Source organism: Syngnathus acus, chromosome 3 (genome assembly GCF_901709675.1).
Source record: "Syngnathus acus chromosome 3, fSynAcu1.2, whole genome shotgun sequence".
NCBI classification, from domain to species: Eukaryota; Metazoa; Chordata; class Actinopteri; order Syngnathiformes; family Syngnathidae; genus Syngnathus; species Syngnathus acus.
Window position 1 is genome coordinate 9,095,741 of NC_051089.1, and position 14,557 is coordinate 9,110,297.

The 14,557-nt window shown below is 42.4% G+C and overlaps 2 protein-coding genes across 3 annotated transcripts; one reads left to right on the forward strand and one right to left on the reverse strand.

The window, feature by feature from the left end:
* Positions 1 to 908: 908 nt before the first annotated feature.
* On the reverse strand, positions 909 to 6,525 carry mthfsd (methenyltetrahydrofolate synthetase domain containing). 2 transcript variants are annotated; one of them, XM_037247912.1, is made up of 8 exons: positions 6,354 to 6,525; positions 6,157 to 6,260; positions 5,672 to 5,785; positions 4,933 to 5,046; positions 4,774 to 4,864; positions 4,455 to 4,567; positions 4,105 to 4,230; positions 909 to 2,723 (listed from the first exon to the last, which is right to left on the reverse strand). In XM_037247912.1, exons 1-8 carry the CDS (start codon positions 6,379 to 6,381, stop codon positions 1,989 to 1,991), a joined length of 1,425 nt encoding a protein of 474 aa, XP_037103807.1. In that variant the 5' UTR covers positions 6,382 to 6,525; the 3' UTR covers positions 909 to 1,988. The 2 variants fall into 2 exon arrangements, with proteins under 2 accessions (XP_037103807.1, XP_037103808.1); XM_037247913.1 differs by lacking the exon at positions 5,672 to 5,785 and adding an exon at positions 5,839 to 5,952.
* An 802-nt stretch (positions 6,526 to 7,327) lies between these two features.
* dbndd1 (dysbindin domain containing 1) lies at positions 7,328 to 14,269 on the forward strand. Its single transcript, XM_037248185.1, has 4 exons — positions 7,328 to 7,731; positions 9,812 to 9,985; positions 11,589 to 11,726; positions 13,507 to 14,269. The coding sequence occupies exons 1-4, from the start codon at positions 7,701 to 7,703 to the stop codon at positions 13,662 to 13,664; spliced, it is 501 nt and encodes a 166-aa protein (XP_037104080.1). The 5' UTR covers positions 7,328 to 7,700; the 3' UTR covers positions 13,665 to 14,269.
* Positions 14,270 to 14,557: the final 288 nt, after the last annotated feature.

The following is a 14,557-nucleotide window of genomic DNA, read 5'->3' on the forward strand; positions in this document are numbered from 1 at the left end:
ATTCTACTGCAAGTACAACCACAATTTTGGAACATAATGTTAAATTAATACACTTAACAGCGTCTATTAAAACGGCACGTTTAACTCGAGTTTATTTTATTTTATTATGCTTTTTTAAAACCAGTTTGAAGTCGAATTGATGTCACCAAAAGCGTGGATTTTAAAGTGCAAGCTCACCGCAAAAGCATGTGCGTACATTTCTTTCTGCTTAAGAGAACGAAGAAAATTGCAGGTGCCGCTGTAGTTTAGAAAAAAAAAATAGATTCAATGTGTAATTCTATAAAACGGCAACATCTCGGTTCATGCTCACTTTCGTGTGTACCCAGCCAATAAATGCTGGCCAGCGTACACGCACGTTGCACCTCGGGTTGTCAATGCAGTGCACCTAAACAGCGGCTATATACATCCCGCATGCAGCACATATGGCCCAGCCAGCCGGCCAGCCAACCAGCCAGCCAGCAGCAATGGAATCCTCTCATTCAAACTGATGACATTGGCCAAGGCGCGGCACAGTAAAAGGAGTGAGATGACTAACCACAGCTGCTGTCCCCGACCTGCAGGCTTGCATGCCAGCTCCATAAAAAGCCCGAAGGAGGCTGCTGGGTGCAGACTGACATGACTTGCTGGATGTTTGCGTGTGAAGTTCTCCACACGCTTAAAGGCAGCCAAGCAGGTAAAGTCTGTCCAAGAACATACGTGATGGGCGTGATGAAGGGCAGATGTGGCATGCGGGTTTATTTGTTGTGCTACTGACCTCTCAGCTGTTTGCAATTCAACACATCAGAAAGGAAGAGAACAAATGAATCATTCACATATTTTTAAGTTTTAAATGGAATATTCATTTATGATGATGTTGCATCATCATGGATAAAGCTTCCACGTAAAGAGAGTTCGGATACAGGCTGCTATTCAACTTTACGGAAGGATTATTTTATTAAAATATGACATTAGAAGGGGAAAAAACATTCTGAAGTGATCTCAATAGTTGTGTTACATTCTATTGCACAAATATGAACAGTTAATGAACATTATAGCACTCTGATAGCCTTGACAGAAAATCAGTCACGGTTAACCAACTATTTCAGTCGGTACAATTTATTGGATGAATTATGAACTGTGTGTAAAAGTCATAATCAATTAAATCACTTATGTCAGATAAGATGTGGTCAACCAAACAATTTTGTTGATTACATTGCAGATATACAATACAGTATTTAGCCATTCAATAAATGTGACAATCTTAACAATGACACACAGTGGCTCTTATGCATGCTGCTCAATCTGATAAAAGCAATAAACAAATGAGCTATGTCGAGACAAAAATAATGTCGTTGATGTCCAAAAATAATGACCTTGATTTAACAATGTTTTATTCACTGCCAAATAAATAAGGTTGAAGTTTACAGGGTCGTATAGAGCATGCATGGCAGTGCTCGCTAATATGAATTCAAACAAACTACAATGAATATATTGTAAAATTAATACCTCTATCATGTTCTCGATCCAAACTGCATTTTTATCTTTGTATAGAAAGATTTGCTGATTCAGCTCTTGCATTGGCTGGCCATTGAATTGAAATGTCAGACTGGACAAAGTCGGACAAGTGGAAAGCGGGGAGTTGTTTATATACAATTTGGCCGCATGGTGGTGCTATTTGCATCTCTTGGCCTTTAATCGTGAAGCTCACCAACTGGGATTTTGGAACTGGACTGGGCAAGGTGCTTGTTTTTGCAACATGCGGAGATCATAGCTAAGCTACATATGGAGAGATTGTGAGGCAGAGAATCTAATCACTAGCTTGCTGGGCTTTTCAATTATTTAACTTGAAAAAAAGGAGAATCTTCACATTTAGATGTGCTATTGTTGCATAAAGTATTTAGATTCTGCTTAATATAAAATAGGGCTCTACTGCAATCCATTTTTATCGATAAACCCAAACCAAAAGTGTTATAAGGCATTTCAAGGTTAGCGCAGTTCCATTTCTGCTTTTACTGCTCAGTCTGCTCGTGGGCTTCATTCTTGGAATCCAGCACTTCTACGTCAGATGCGGGAGCCGCTGCCGGTTCGGCTTTCCGATTGGACGGGCCGGGCCTCTTGCTGCGCCGTTGGCTCTTGGCCAGCTCGGCCTGCACACTGTGACCATTCAAGCTGAGCCCCTGTAGAGCCTCCAGGGCTTTGGCTGCAGCTTCCGGGTTGCTGTAGTCCAAGAAGGCGCGGTGCTGCGCTCCCTGCCAGGTGAGCCTCAGAGGTGCCGCTTCCCTCTCACGCAGGGATGTCTTCAGCTCGCTGACACGCAGCCCTGTGGGGATCCCACCCAGATACACTGTGGTCACACTGGGAGGGATCTTACTATGAGTCAGATCTTCACCCCCAGTATCCTCTGGAGTCTTCTCCTTCAGATTGCGTCCACTTCGTCCCTTCCTTCTCCGCTTTTCGGCACCCTCCACCTCACTTCCTCTACTTTCTTTCCTTACGCGAGCCAGACGCGGTCCAGCGTTCAATTGTGGCTCCACACTTTTCTCCTCCTTGGACTCTTCGTGGGCATCATGACGGGCTGCTTTCTGCCTCAGCCTGCGCCTGCTTTGCTTTTTGGGGGGACCTGGTTGCGAGACAGGCTCGGCCGGGGAGGGAGCCACGCCCAAGGTAACGTCCTTCCCTGCTTGCTCCTCCAGAGCCAGGAGCTTCTTCAGGATGGGGATCTTCTCCAGCTTGTCTGTATCCAGCTGAGGACATAAAACTGGGCAATCTCAGTCAGACTGAAAGAGGTTGTTGGGTATTATTGAACATGCAACATTAAACTTCTACTAGCTAGCTTCTACTGCTCATAAGGTAGGAACGTAGCCACCGGCAGAGGAAATCACTGATATCTACCAAGTATTTTTGCTCATAGTACAGACAATCCGGAACAGTTGTGTGTCCATTTATAGCAGTAGGACATTTCACTTCCCAAGCAGTAAAGAATAAGACAGCTTTCTTGATTTGTTGCATCTTGTAGTGCGTTTTTGGCAGCCTTTGATGCTGACCAGTCCAGACGAGAATCTACGAGGCTATTGTTTTTACAGTGGCCTGTTTGACCTGACAACACCCTTGCGCCCCCCCACAAACACACACACACACACAACCCCTGCCTCTGCGGATCCCTGCACACGACGCTTTGATGATCACACGTGGCCTTCCTGCCAGTCAGGTCAGCGGGTCCTGTTTACTTACAAGTTTCTTGAGGAGTGCAGAGGTTTGCACACAATTTATTTCAGACAAAATGTTGCGATCGTGTCTAATGTGAGACAAATTCTGGAAGGGCATGTTAAATAAAAGAGGGGGCCACAACTTTCTGTCAGTTGTACTGGGCGACTACATAAGACCTCTCTTGAATGTCATTCCCCTGCCTTCCCCTCAACCACCAATGCGGTTGAGGCAACTCCCCAGCAGGCTTGCCAGGTGAGGCAAAGTGTCCAGTGTGAAACAAGTGAGAAACATAACACAATTTTGTTTGAGGGAGGTGACATTAAAAATTGTGTTTTGAAAACTGTACATGATGAGAAACCAGTGGCTTCACTCATTTAATACTGTGGACAACATTGCCATCTACAGACGAAAAAGCGCATTTGCAGTCTTTGAAGGACAAAGCTGAACCGATGGATCGCTCGCCCTGCCCTCCTGACCATCACCAACCTTTTTGTTTGGTGATTCTTTTTGCTAGTTTGCTTGCATTTTTGTGCACTATATTTTTTCCTGTTTTTATCGGTTTATTGTTTTACAATAAGCTTTTTAACAAGATGCAGGGAAACAATAAACCTGCCAGAGAGAAGTGTTGCTCCATAAATAAATGAGTCTCAAGACAAAGTGCTACCGAGCTACATAGAGAACATTCATCCATAGCATTGAATAATAATTGCTTTGAAATTAAATTGCTCAATCTCTGGTAGCTGCTGAAAGAATTTCCATTTTAATCTGTGCTGGAGATGTTTCCCTTTCGTTCATAACTATTATTGTAAAAGCCTAGAACTTGTGTAAATTGGTACTGCTGTTCCACTTCAATATTAGAGAAGTCTGCAGAAATTCAAATTGGCAAAAACATGAGATTAAGGACAATTTTCACTTTACCTTCGTCCAAATGATTCCTTCTGGCTTCGGAGACAGGCAGTTTGTTTTAATGACTCTGCTTGGTGTGAGTATGTAGTCCACTGACAAATCATGTCTTTCCATGAGTTCTTCGGGAATGTCCACCACCTGAAGGACCAAATCTGAGTTTAGAATTCATTCACAGATTTTGTTCCAATTAAACAAACAGGGGCGAAGGCATTGATGGAACTTGCATGACATTGTGACAAATCATTAGGTACACCTTCAGTTTCTTGTGCTTGTGATTATGGTAACTCTATAACAGGACACAAACCAAGCTCATATGACTGAACATTTACTTTTTTTTTCTTTCAAGAATAAAGGAAACTAACTTGACAGTCGTGGACGACAGTGACCACCACGATGGACTCATCCACAGCTCCCATTGAGGCCATCATTGCATACTCCAAGTCAGCAAAGCCTTCTCCTTTTCCAATGCGAAAACCTGGAAAAGGCAGATGAAGACTTTAAAAGCAATTTTGCATAACCGGATACACAGCTAAATTACCCCAACAGTTTGTGCATTTGGGTCAGCCTCGCTTCCGGAAGTACATAGCAAAGCATATCAGCTTGATACTTCCTGAGGGAACCATCCTTGCTCATTTTACACTGCAATTAGAAAACACCGTAATAAATAAAATAGTTGCTCACCTTTCTCTGACACAGCCACAGAACCAACGACCACAAGGTCAACCTTGACTTTGGCATCCAGATCGATTGGCACGCTAAACTCTTTCACGCCCTGTGGGTGGGAAACGCTTCAGTTATCATGAAGTGAATGGGTGAAAATAAAACCGATGAAACGCAAACCTGAGAGGTGGAGCATATACGCAGCTGTTCTTTGTTGGCCCCCTGCGGAGGAACTATCTTGTTAAAAAGGCCAGAGCGAAGACGAGGAGTTGGCACCAATAAAGTTTTGTGTGCCTGTAAGACAAAATAAATAAATAAATAAAACATTACATGCCACAAGGTTCAGAAAGCATGACAATACAACAGACTATTGCTGAATTGTTATCGTAAGGAAATCTATTTGATTTCTAATTTGCAATAATATTTGGTTTTCTTGCTGTCGGATGTTTTAAATAAGCAAATCTTCTGCTTGCTTTGTCTTCTTAGCAAAACATATTTCAAAGGACGGAGCAGTCACAACAAGGGAAGAATATGACAGAATAAGAACAAACGCTCTCAGGGAATATTTCGCTCAGTTATATATATATATATATATATATATAAAAGTCAGTAGAGCTCCCTCTCTCTTTTTTGTTTTTCTACTTTAAATCAGGCTAGTGCTGTCGTAATTATTGTTGCATGAAACCTGCTCAGATGAGAGGCCGCAAAATCTAAGAGAACCACAACAATCCAGTTGTGATTGATTCAATGCCCTGACAATAAAATGACCTTGAATGAATGAGAATATTGAAAGATTCAAAGGTATTATTCGAAATGTGAGCATATCTGAGGTTAACATTGGAGGAGTGAATGCATAATTAATGTCCGTTCCCTAAAAAGCCTATGGTAGTAATTTCTGGCTCTTGGTGTGTGTGTGCACCTGTAGCACTTCTAGTCGAGCCCCCTCGAGAGGTTTATCGGGATCCACCTTGACCTCAGTTGCCTGGGTAAACACTTCCAGCTCAGACACCTTAGGGCAGGCAGTGAAAGCCCCCTGGGAGGAAAACAGCAAAGTATAGTGTAGATTTCTGAAAAAGGGCAACTTACTTCCAGTGTGACAAAGCGAGCATGCTGTTGAGGTCTGTCTGGATTTATTTTGATTGTCTGGCTGGACTTGAATTCCTGCAGGACTGTGAGCCTGTCGCATGCTTGAACCGCACCCTGGCCAGTAAATACAAAGACGGGACAAATACGCTGCTGAGTTGATCAGATGCAAAAGGTGTCATTAGCAAAAAAAAAATCATATATAATACAACTCGGTAGCCAATCCAGCAGGAAATGGCAGCAGGAAATGGCGATACGTTTACGAGCAACATGTTGGTTCTTAAACCCATAACGTGGATTTGGTTTTCATTTTCAGCTTGCCTTAAAATTCGGGATTCTGTGGTGAACGGGCCTGGGGAAGTTAGCCAGGTTCTTGTCTTCGATGTAGTCCCAAATCCTTTGACGAATGTCCCATTTTGTTGCTCCTGGCGAGAAAACCGAAGTAGCGGACTACATAGCAGCATTTGCTAACAGATTACGACAGCGATGCGTCGAGTTTCATTTTACATTGAACCTACCTGGGTTGATTTCTATGAGAGGTTCCATGATGTTATGTGCTGCAGAAAATGGATCCTTTTGACTTTTGGTTTTAAGTAAGCGCTTACACGTGAGATCTGCAAGTAAAGTAAAAAGACAGCAACAGCTGCTGGAAAATGTTTATGCTCACTACGGCGACACGGGAGGGTCAAACAACCAAGGGCGAAAATCGTCACAGTGGCCTAACTAATAATCATTAAGTTCACAATCATGGTGTTAAATAGAGGCATTATAGGGCACATGTGAGGTCAGACAGCATAGTGAATGTAGTTGCGTGCACTTTAAGAAGATTGTGGAGAGTAAAAATAAATTTTTACTTTCGTTACCCTACCAAAATACAAAATACTGCAATACTGCTGGTAATATACAGGTTAGATTTAAATTGGCGTTGCCGCAAAAACACGTGACCAATTTACCGCATTAAGTCAAACAAATGAGCATCAAAATCATAACCCACCACGAATGGTCATTTTTAGGCGACAACCTGCAAGTTGACGTTTTGGACACTAGAGGGAAACCTACACCAATAATTCCCCTCGGAGCTTTATTTGTTCGGCGAAGGTGTGGCATTGAGGCGCTACGTCAAATTATAAAGGGCAATGTGTTATTTATTCACATATTCATGATGATCAATGATCAAACATGTTTCAATTTAAATCATTGAAAGCAAACAACTGATGATTGTCACACGCCAGGTTTGTTACTGATATTCCACGATTCTGCCACGTGTAGCAACTTCAATATTCATCTTTGACATAGCCGCGATTGCATTTTTTTTGTCTCACATGAAACTATATGTATCCCTCTTACAAGCACTTTCATAGTCATCTATACACCGGGCCCCTCCCTGACCCCCCCAAGCCTCCCTCTCCCTGTCTGGGCAGGGAGCCAAGCTGCACCCTCCCTGCCCCTTTCTCGCTCTCTTCTCTGGATCTCAGTGGATTCTATACATGTCAAGCAAAGCCTCACAATGCCGTGCGTATAAATCCGTGCATTTAGGAATTTGCAGCGATGGGGCAGTTCCCGGACCCCCACTTCTTCTCTCTGCGGTGGACCCATTGTCTGGGGCTCTGATGGGGCCGAGAGTCCAGCTACACCTGTTTGGGAAATCTGGAAACATAATACCAAAATAAAGAGACGGGTCTACAGGGAGCTGTGATTTTGCTTGGGTGAAAACCACCCACCCTCTGCTCCCTCTCCCTTGCCCCCCTCTCCCTCTCTCACACACACATACACACACTGACTTGCCTCTCCCTTCCCTCCCTGCTTGTCTCCTCTGCTGTCGGATGCTGGCGTGGTGAACAACAGGACTCACTTGGTTGAGCCGCATGGAGGCACAGGGAGGGGCTCACAGCCCAGGTAAGAACGCAATTCTGCTTCTTCTTTACATTGAATTTAGTGCTTTTGTGTCCATTTTGAACATACAACCGGTAAATGGCACATGCTTGCCTCCCCTTTTCAAGAGTTAGTTCACATGTAGGGCAGCAGCGAGCCAACACATGTGATCATTGTCTTCATCGTGCCATGGAGGTTCCACTGAAGTTGCATGCTCATTGCAGAATTAGAGGGCCTCTTTCACGCTTACTCACCGTAGGTCAGCCATGCAGAAAGTGTACTGATGAGAGACAAATTGCTGCACAATAGTGGATGCATTGTGTGAAGGCCATCCGGGGAAGCCCGTTGTGGGGAAGCCTCACAATACTCCCCTCGTTCTGCATTGCATTGTTGATTGTGTGGAAAATATAGTCACCTTAACTTTCATGCTAAGACAGTTTGGAGGTCATCGTACTGAATCGCACAGAGGATCTAAAAAGTCGACACACCCCTGTTGAAATACTAAGGTTTGGTAATGCAAAACAATTTGACCGCAAGATAAATCAAAACATGTTCTGCAAATAATATGGCCTATAACCCGTACACCACAAAAGTGAACCAAGTAATTAAAATAAAAATGTATTGGAGAACGTAAGTAAAAGCAAACAATGGAATAATGTGTGCTAGCTTCAACTCCCAAGTTTTTATTACGTAAAAGTTTCAAAATGCTTTTTGACTTTTGACTATATTTGCATGAAACAAGTCTGATTTGTTTTGTCAGCATAAAACTGAAATCAGCTAGCCAAGATATTCTTCTACTTAATATTGCATTCTTGTTGGCACTTGATAATGAAATGCTCATTTATGTAGATTAAATTCAATATTAAAAATATCGATCCATCCAAGAGCGAATCCCAAGTAGCTCCACCGTGACATCAGTGGGGCACACAGCAACTGTTAACTTACAGACCAATTCATTAGGGACACCTCTTATCCATTGAGACCCAGTACAAGAGCTACATCATATGAATGCGACAATAAAGACAATATCGCTATTGTTGCAACATGTTATTATTGGGCCGGTCCGATTTGCAGTAAAGTATGTGACTCACCTTTCAGTACGAAAGAGTGCAGTTTTTATTATAATGCTCAAGCGTACCTAATGAATTGCCCAGTGAGTGTCGAGCTGAAAGTGATGGTTTTGAATCTGTTTATTACATAAATTAACTAGAGCATATTAACTGTGTGAGACATATATTGATTTACTGTGCAGAGACACTTTGCTCAGGTTTTGGCAAGAATACAGCATATCATTCTCGTTGCCTTCCTCATTTTCTCATCCCTCACCATCTGTCAGTCTGAATCACACAAAAAAAAAATGTCCTGACAGCAAAGCCTCTCAAGCTGCTTTTCTCTATCTTGAGAAGCAGATACAGCAGGTGGTGTGATGTCAGCTTCCTACACAATTATGCATATACGTAATGTCTTTCTTGCAAATTTCTGACATGCATTTAATCTCAATATACTCTATAACCTACTATGGTGTTAATTGGAGCGCTAAGTATTTGTTGAAGTGCCGCTTTATCGAAAAAGTTCGAGAGCCACTGCCCTAAATACTTGACAGGTAGAGCTTGGGAACATACTATCTTTTGGCCCTGAAAAGGTACAAATATTTACCTTGGACAATTTCGATTAGCCTTGGTGCACAAAGTGTACACAAGTAGGTTATTGCAGTAATTTGACACCGACCATGACACTAGAGTCAGGCACTACAGAAAAAAAAACTTTACGAGTATCCTACTCCGCCAACACTGGGCTGAAAAAGCTGTACTGACCCGAAAAGCAGCCATGAGAGCTTTGAGTTTGGATACAGAAGAATAGTGAAATCTCCATTTTCAATAGCAAAACAAAGCTCTTCAGTTGTTCACTTTTCATAGTGATGATTTAATTGATGGAATTGTGCTGAGTCATGAGTTATGATGCACAGTGCAAAAATTGAACCCTATTATTGCTCTATTAGGGAATTGATTGAATAACAGCATACAAATCACCTGACAAATCCGTTAAAGTGCATTCCCAAGCCACATAGAAACGTGACCTACTCCCCCTGCTTGTCCCCCATTAGAGCCCAGTAAAGGTACAAAGAAGCTGCTAAAGCCCTCCAGCTCAGGCAACCTCTCTCAGGAGCACTTCCAGCAGCACACTGTAGGCGAGGAGGAGGAGGAGGAAGAGGAGGAAGAAGAGGAGGGCGGCTGGAGAGGACACACCGCCAGCCTGCTGCACATCTCGGAGAAGAGACGTAAGCAGAGACATATTTTGAATATTCACAAGAACCATCACTAAGGTGCATCCCTGCTATAATACAGATTTAAAACCTATTTCTAAGCCATAAAGTAGGCATTCATCAAACGATCCTCCCCAGGTCCTTAAAAGCCTTTTCATGATTACAGCCCTGTTTAAGTATTCCGGTCCCGCATTCTTGAAGATGGCTGCAGTACAGGCCAAAATGCTGAAGGGGCCTCATTGTGCATCAGTGCAACACCGCACTGAATACTGGGGCAACATGTGACAAGGCAGCTTTTATCTGCTTCACCAACGAAAGCATTTTTCACTGTGACAGCTCATCCTGAGGCTAATGCCTGTGACCCACTGGCCTTGCCACCTGGCAGCACAACTCACCGTGCGTGCGGAATTCAATAAGAACCAAAACTTTACTTGTGCCGCGGTCATGGACTCATAAACTGGAAAATAATTGTTTTCCAGAATTAATAGCGCAGTGATAATTGAATATAATGTGGGATTAAAGGCACACTGGCGATACTGGAGTGGAAACGTGTGAAACGTGTACAGTGGGCACACATCCATTTGACTGTAGGCTACTCCAGTTTTACATCATCTATTTGTGGGCTTAATATAGTATGTCAGTTCGCACATACACACACGGACACACAAAGAGGTTGTTTTTCCGTCTGGAAGAAAAAGCCATGTCATAAATTATTTAAGGGGAAGAGGGGTGGGAGAGAAAGATGGGAAGGCTGAAAAAAAAAGACAACCAAGCGCTGCACAAAAGAAGGCGGCAGAGAAAAAAATGATTGCAGTTCCATTATTCCTCTGTCATTTTCATCATTGACTCCTTTGGTTTCTCCGGCATTCCTCTCCCTTTCATTTTTGTTTCATCTCCACACGTTATCTTCCTCGTTGTTGCCGTCACTACTTTACATTCTCAAGTCTGGGCTGAAAAGCTCTGGACTGATCAAAGCTCAGCATTGCAATATTGTATCGGTGAGGAGACTAGAATGGCGTAACTGAACTCCCGCAGACCGAAAAGCCGAACAAGAAGGATAGTTCACCTTCTTTTAGTATTGCACAGTTTTCTTGCAGCTGGAGGCAACATGGAAACGGGAATGATGGAAGCTTTTTTTTTTTTTATGCCCACGCAGTCTGTGGATGCTTTAATCCAGACTTGACAGGCAGACTGACTCACATGGAAACACAAACTCGCTTCCATCCACTTCAGCATGTCCTCCAGATGTCTAGTTGAGCTAGTAAGCACACAACTAGGAAGGACATCTGTTGTAGGACACATAGACAAAAACAAGTTGAGCTTTGATGGCTTGTGGTCTTTGTTCTAGTTCATCTCAAAAATGGTTGATGGTCTTCAATTCAAAGCTTTCGAGTTCTTCCACAAGTTGGAAGCATAAAATGTAGGGTTCAGTATATATGTAGCTATGATAAAACATATAACACGAGTATTTTCAGCTTTGGGGGTAATCTAAATCTAAAACACACATTTGAATATAGAAAAGGGTGGGGGGGCTTTCAAGGTCCATTACGAGAGTTAAGATTGGAATGACACCAGTTTTAAAAAATGTGCTGTTTACCTTTTCTTTGTCATTCTCTAGAACCCCTGAGCAGCGTGTCCTCTTTGGAAGTCCATTTTGATCTCCTAGATCTAACCGAGCTGACCGACATGTCGGACCAGGAGCTGGCTGAAGTCTTTGTTGACTCTGATGAAGAGAACCACAATGAATGTCCGCCAGGTGGGATGCACACAAAGGAACAACCAACATGGCTGATCCAACATTGCAGTGTGACAATTTATTGGTTGTCTCACCATTCTAAGTGAGAAATACTTTTCATTACAAAGTTAGGGGCTAGCAGCAACGAAGGACAAAATAACATGAATGGGAATTCTTGACATTGAGAGGCACACAGAAGAAAGTATATGTCATTTTCATATACTCAGATATTCCTCACCACATGATGCTTAGAATATTTTAAAGACTGAATAAACATGAGGACACATCCCAGCTCAAGGACTCCTTGAAACCAGTCAAGTACAATCTTCTCTTTAATATTTATTAATTCTATGCAATGGGTGTATTTTATCCATCAGTGAAATAAGAAGAGAGGAGGGAAACATTCCTTTTGGCTTCATGCATGTATGCCTGATGGGAAAAGGTGCATGAGATTCCACTCTGCTTGTGCTTCACAGCAGCGGGTGTGTGAAAACACCAGCCACATTTTTCTAAAGTAGGCAAAAATGTCCTCTATGTTTTATTCATGACCTGGCTGTCTCATCTTGCATGCGGACAGTGAACTCACCCAGGAGCCTTTCATTACCACCACTCAAGCATTTTTAAGTAAAATTAGGAAGTCAAATTTTTCATTATCATTGAAAAAATATTGCTGAGCTATGGAAGATTGATATTGTATGGCAGTACTGCCACCGAGAGGACTGGAGTAGAATTGGTGAATGTAGCTTCCAAAACCTCAGCAAGGTTTGTATGGCTGTTTGTGCGCGCGTATGTGTGTTTGCATAATTCTTAACAAAATCAATTGAGTTTTGTAGGTTAGTTCAGAGTTGTTGATAAAGGTTTTGAAAAGGTTTAACTTGGCCTCAATTTCATGTCACAAAAAAAAGTGGCATTTAAACAAGGGTGTGTAGACTTTTTATATCCACATTTAGTGCCTCAAATCCTTTTGCTACAAACCAGTTAGAATTTCAGATATAAAGGTATGAAGATATAATTAAAGCACAATACTTGTTTTGTTGATGCAAACTGGCATAATTTGTCTGAGTTCATGGCAACCTGAAAACAAGCGACCAGTAAAAATAGATCAGCACTGTGCAAACGTTGCCGCCTTATCAAAAGCCTGTGACATTCCGACTTTCGATGTATCATTTGTCTTTGTGTTCCCGAGTGTCACACACACACACACACACACACACGTATGAACAGCAGACTGTGCCTTGCAGGTCACTGTGCTTCTGCAGGCCACTGTGCCTCTAATTAACATCCTGTGGAGAAGCCATTAATCCTAGGTCAATACTCATCCATCAACACCCTCCTTACCCTGCATGTGTCGAATGGGTGAGGATATTGCTGTGGCTCAGGGGAAATTTATGAACCAGCAGTGAGAATGCTGTCCACCTAGGAGAGCCATCGGAAATACTCCAATGGGCAGGGAGGCTGTGACGCACTCTCGTTTGAATTGTTAGTTTCTCCCAAGGTATCACACCTGATACCTGGTGGCGAGAAAGAGGAATGGCATAGATCTGGATTACCGCTACCATACACACTAATGAATCTCTCACGCACACAAACTCCTGAAAGGCTCTCAGATGCACTATTAAGATGAACTCACAGTATGCTCTTATATTCACCTCTAAAATGCTCCCACACATTACTGAAAGGTTCTCTCACATGACAAAACCAATATCAGCCCTGAAACACTCTCATACACACTTAGTGAATTGCTCTGACTCATTACAGAGACAGTAAATAAGTACCAACCCGTCATTTGTTTGTGTGTCAGGTTCCCAGCAGGCAGTTCTGGGAAAAGGCGGCTACATGCGCTCTCCCTCATGGACACGCTGCAGCAAGGTGGAGTTCCCACGAGAGAGGAAACACCACAGCGACTCGGACACCACCGTGGAGCCCTTAATGAAACTGGAGAGGCCAAAACAACCTTGACCCGGTGTGCGACGTGGCGGGAAATGAAGATCCGAGTGGACGGCCTGAGTACCACTGGGCCACTGACAGTGTTTTGTTGTGGTGCTGATGAACAGATGAGTTCATGTTGAACTCAGGACATTTAGTAGTGTTCTAAAAAAATTCAGTGCACAACCATACACTTCTTCTCTCTCGTCTCGTTTCACTCGGAAGGATTGAAGACAGGGTAGTAACAGAAGCGACTTAATGCCAGGACATGAGCCAAGGAAGTGTGTGATGTGTTGTAATGATGACAATTGCCTAAAACATACTTCATTAGGATCTTTTTCTTTTTCATGAAGTAATAATTTTCTTCATTTTTCAAAGTGATGACTCTTCTAATTTACATTGGTCCGCCAAAGTCAAGTCAAAGTGGTCAGAAAGATTCAAATGTTGAGTTAATGTGAATTTGCATGAATGCCAAACACGTAATGAAGTGCCAACACTTGTTTGACGCAACAAGCAGAAGTGACAGCCCAGTTACTTGATTAGTTTTTAATCAATAACTTGTCTATCCCTGGACCAATGATCATCCAGAATGATGTGAGTGACTGCGGGAGGGTAAATTAAACATCTTGAAAACTGGGCTTTGGTGTATGCTTTTTTTTTTGTCATTGATTTTAGAACTCTGACCTATTATTCATTTGGTTTTTCTATTTAAATTTGCAGGAGAGGCAAGAATCCACTATGACTAACTTATCATAAAAGCCCAGATAATGTGAAAATAAAATATTCTAAATTTGGCAGCGAAAGAGCTAAATTGGATTGATTAAAAAAAATTCTAAAAATATAATAAATTTGACAGCAAAAGAGCTAAATTTGATTGATTAAAAAAAAATAAAACCCATTGATATCACCTGGTATAAAAAATGAAG

Coding starts and splice junctions, on each gene's coding strand:
- dbndd1 (XM_037248185.1), top strand. CDS start 7,701: ATGGAGGCACAGGGAGGGGCTCACAGCCCAG. Junction 7,732..9,811: donor GGGAGGGGCTCACAGCCCAG/GTAAGAACGCAA, acceptor GTCCCCCATTAG/AGCCCAGTAAAGGTACAAAG. Junction 11,727..13,506: donor CCACAATGAATGTCCGCCAG/GTGGGATGCACA, acceptor TTTGTGTGTCAG/GTTCCCAGCAGGCAGTTCTG.
- mthfsd (XM_037247912.1), bottom strand. CDS start 6,381: ATGGAACCTCTCATAGAAATCAACCCAG. Junction 5,786..6,156: donor ACAGAATCCCGAATTTTAAG/GCAAGCTGAAAA, acceptor TTTTCCTCCCAG/GGGGCTTTCACTGCCTGCCC. Junction 4,231..4,454: donor CTGTCGTCCACGACTGTCAA/GTTAGTTTCCTT, acceptor TTGGTCCTTCAG/GTGGTGGACATTCCCGAAGA.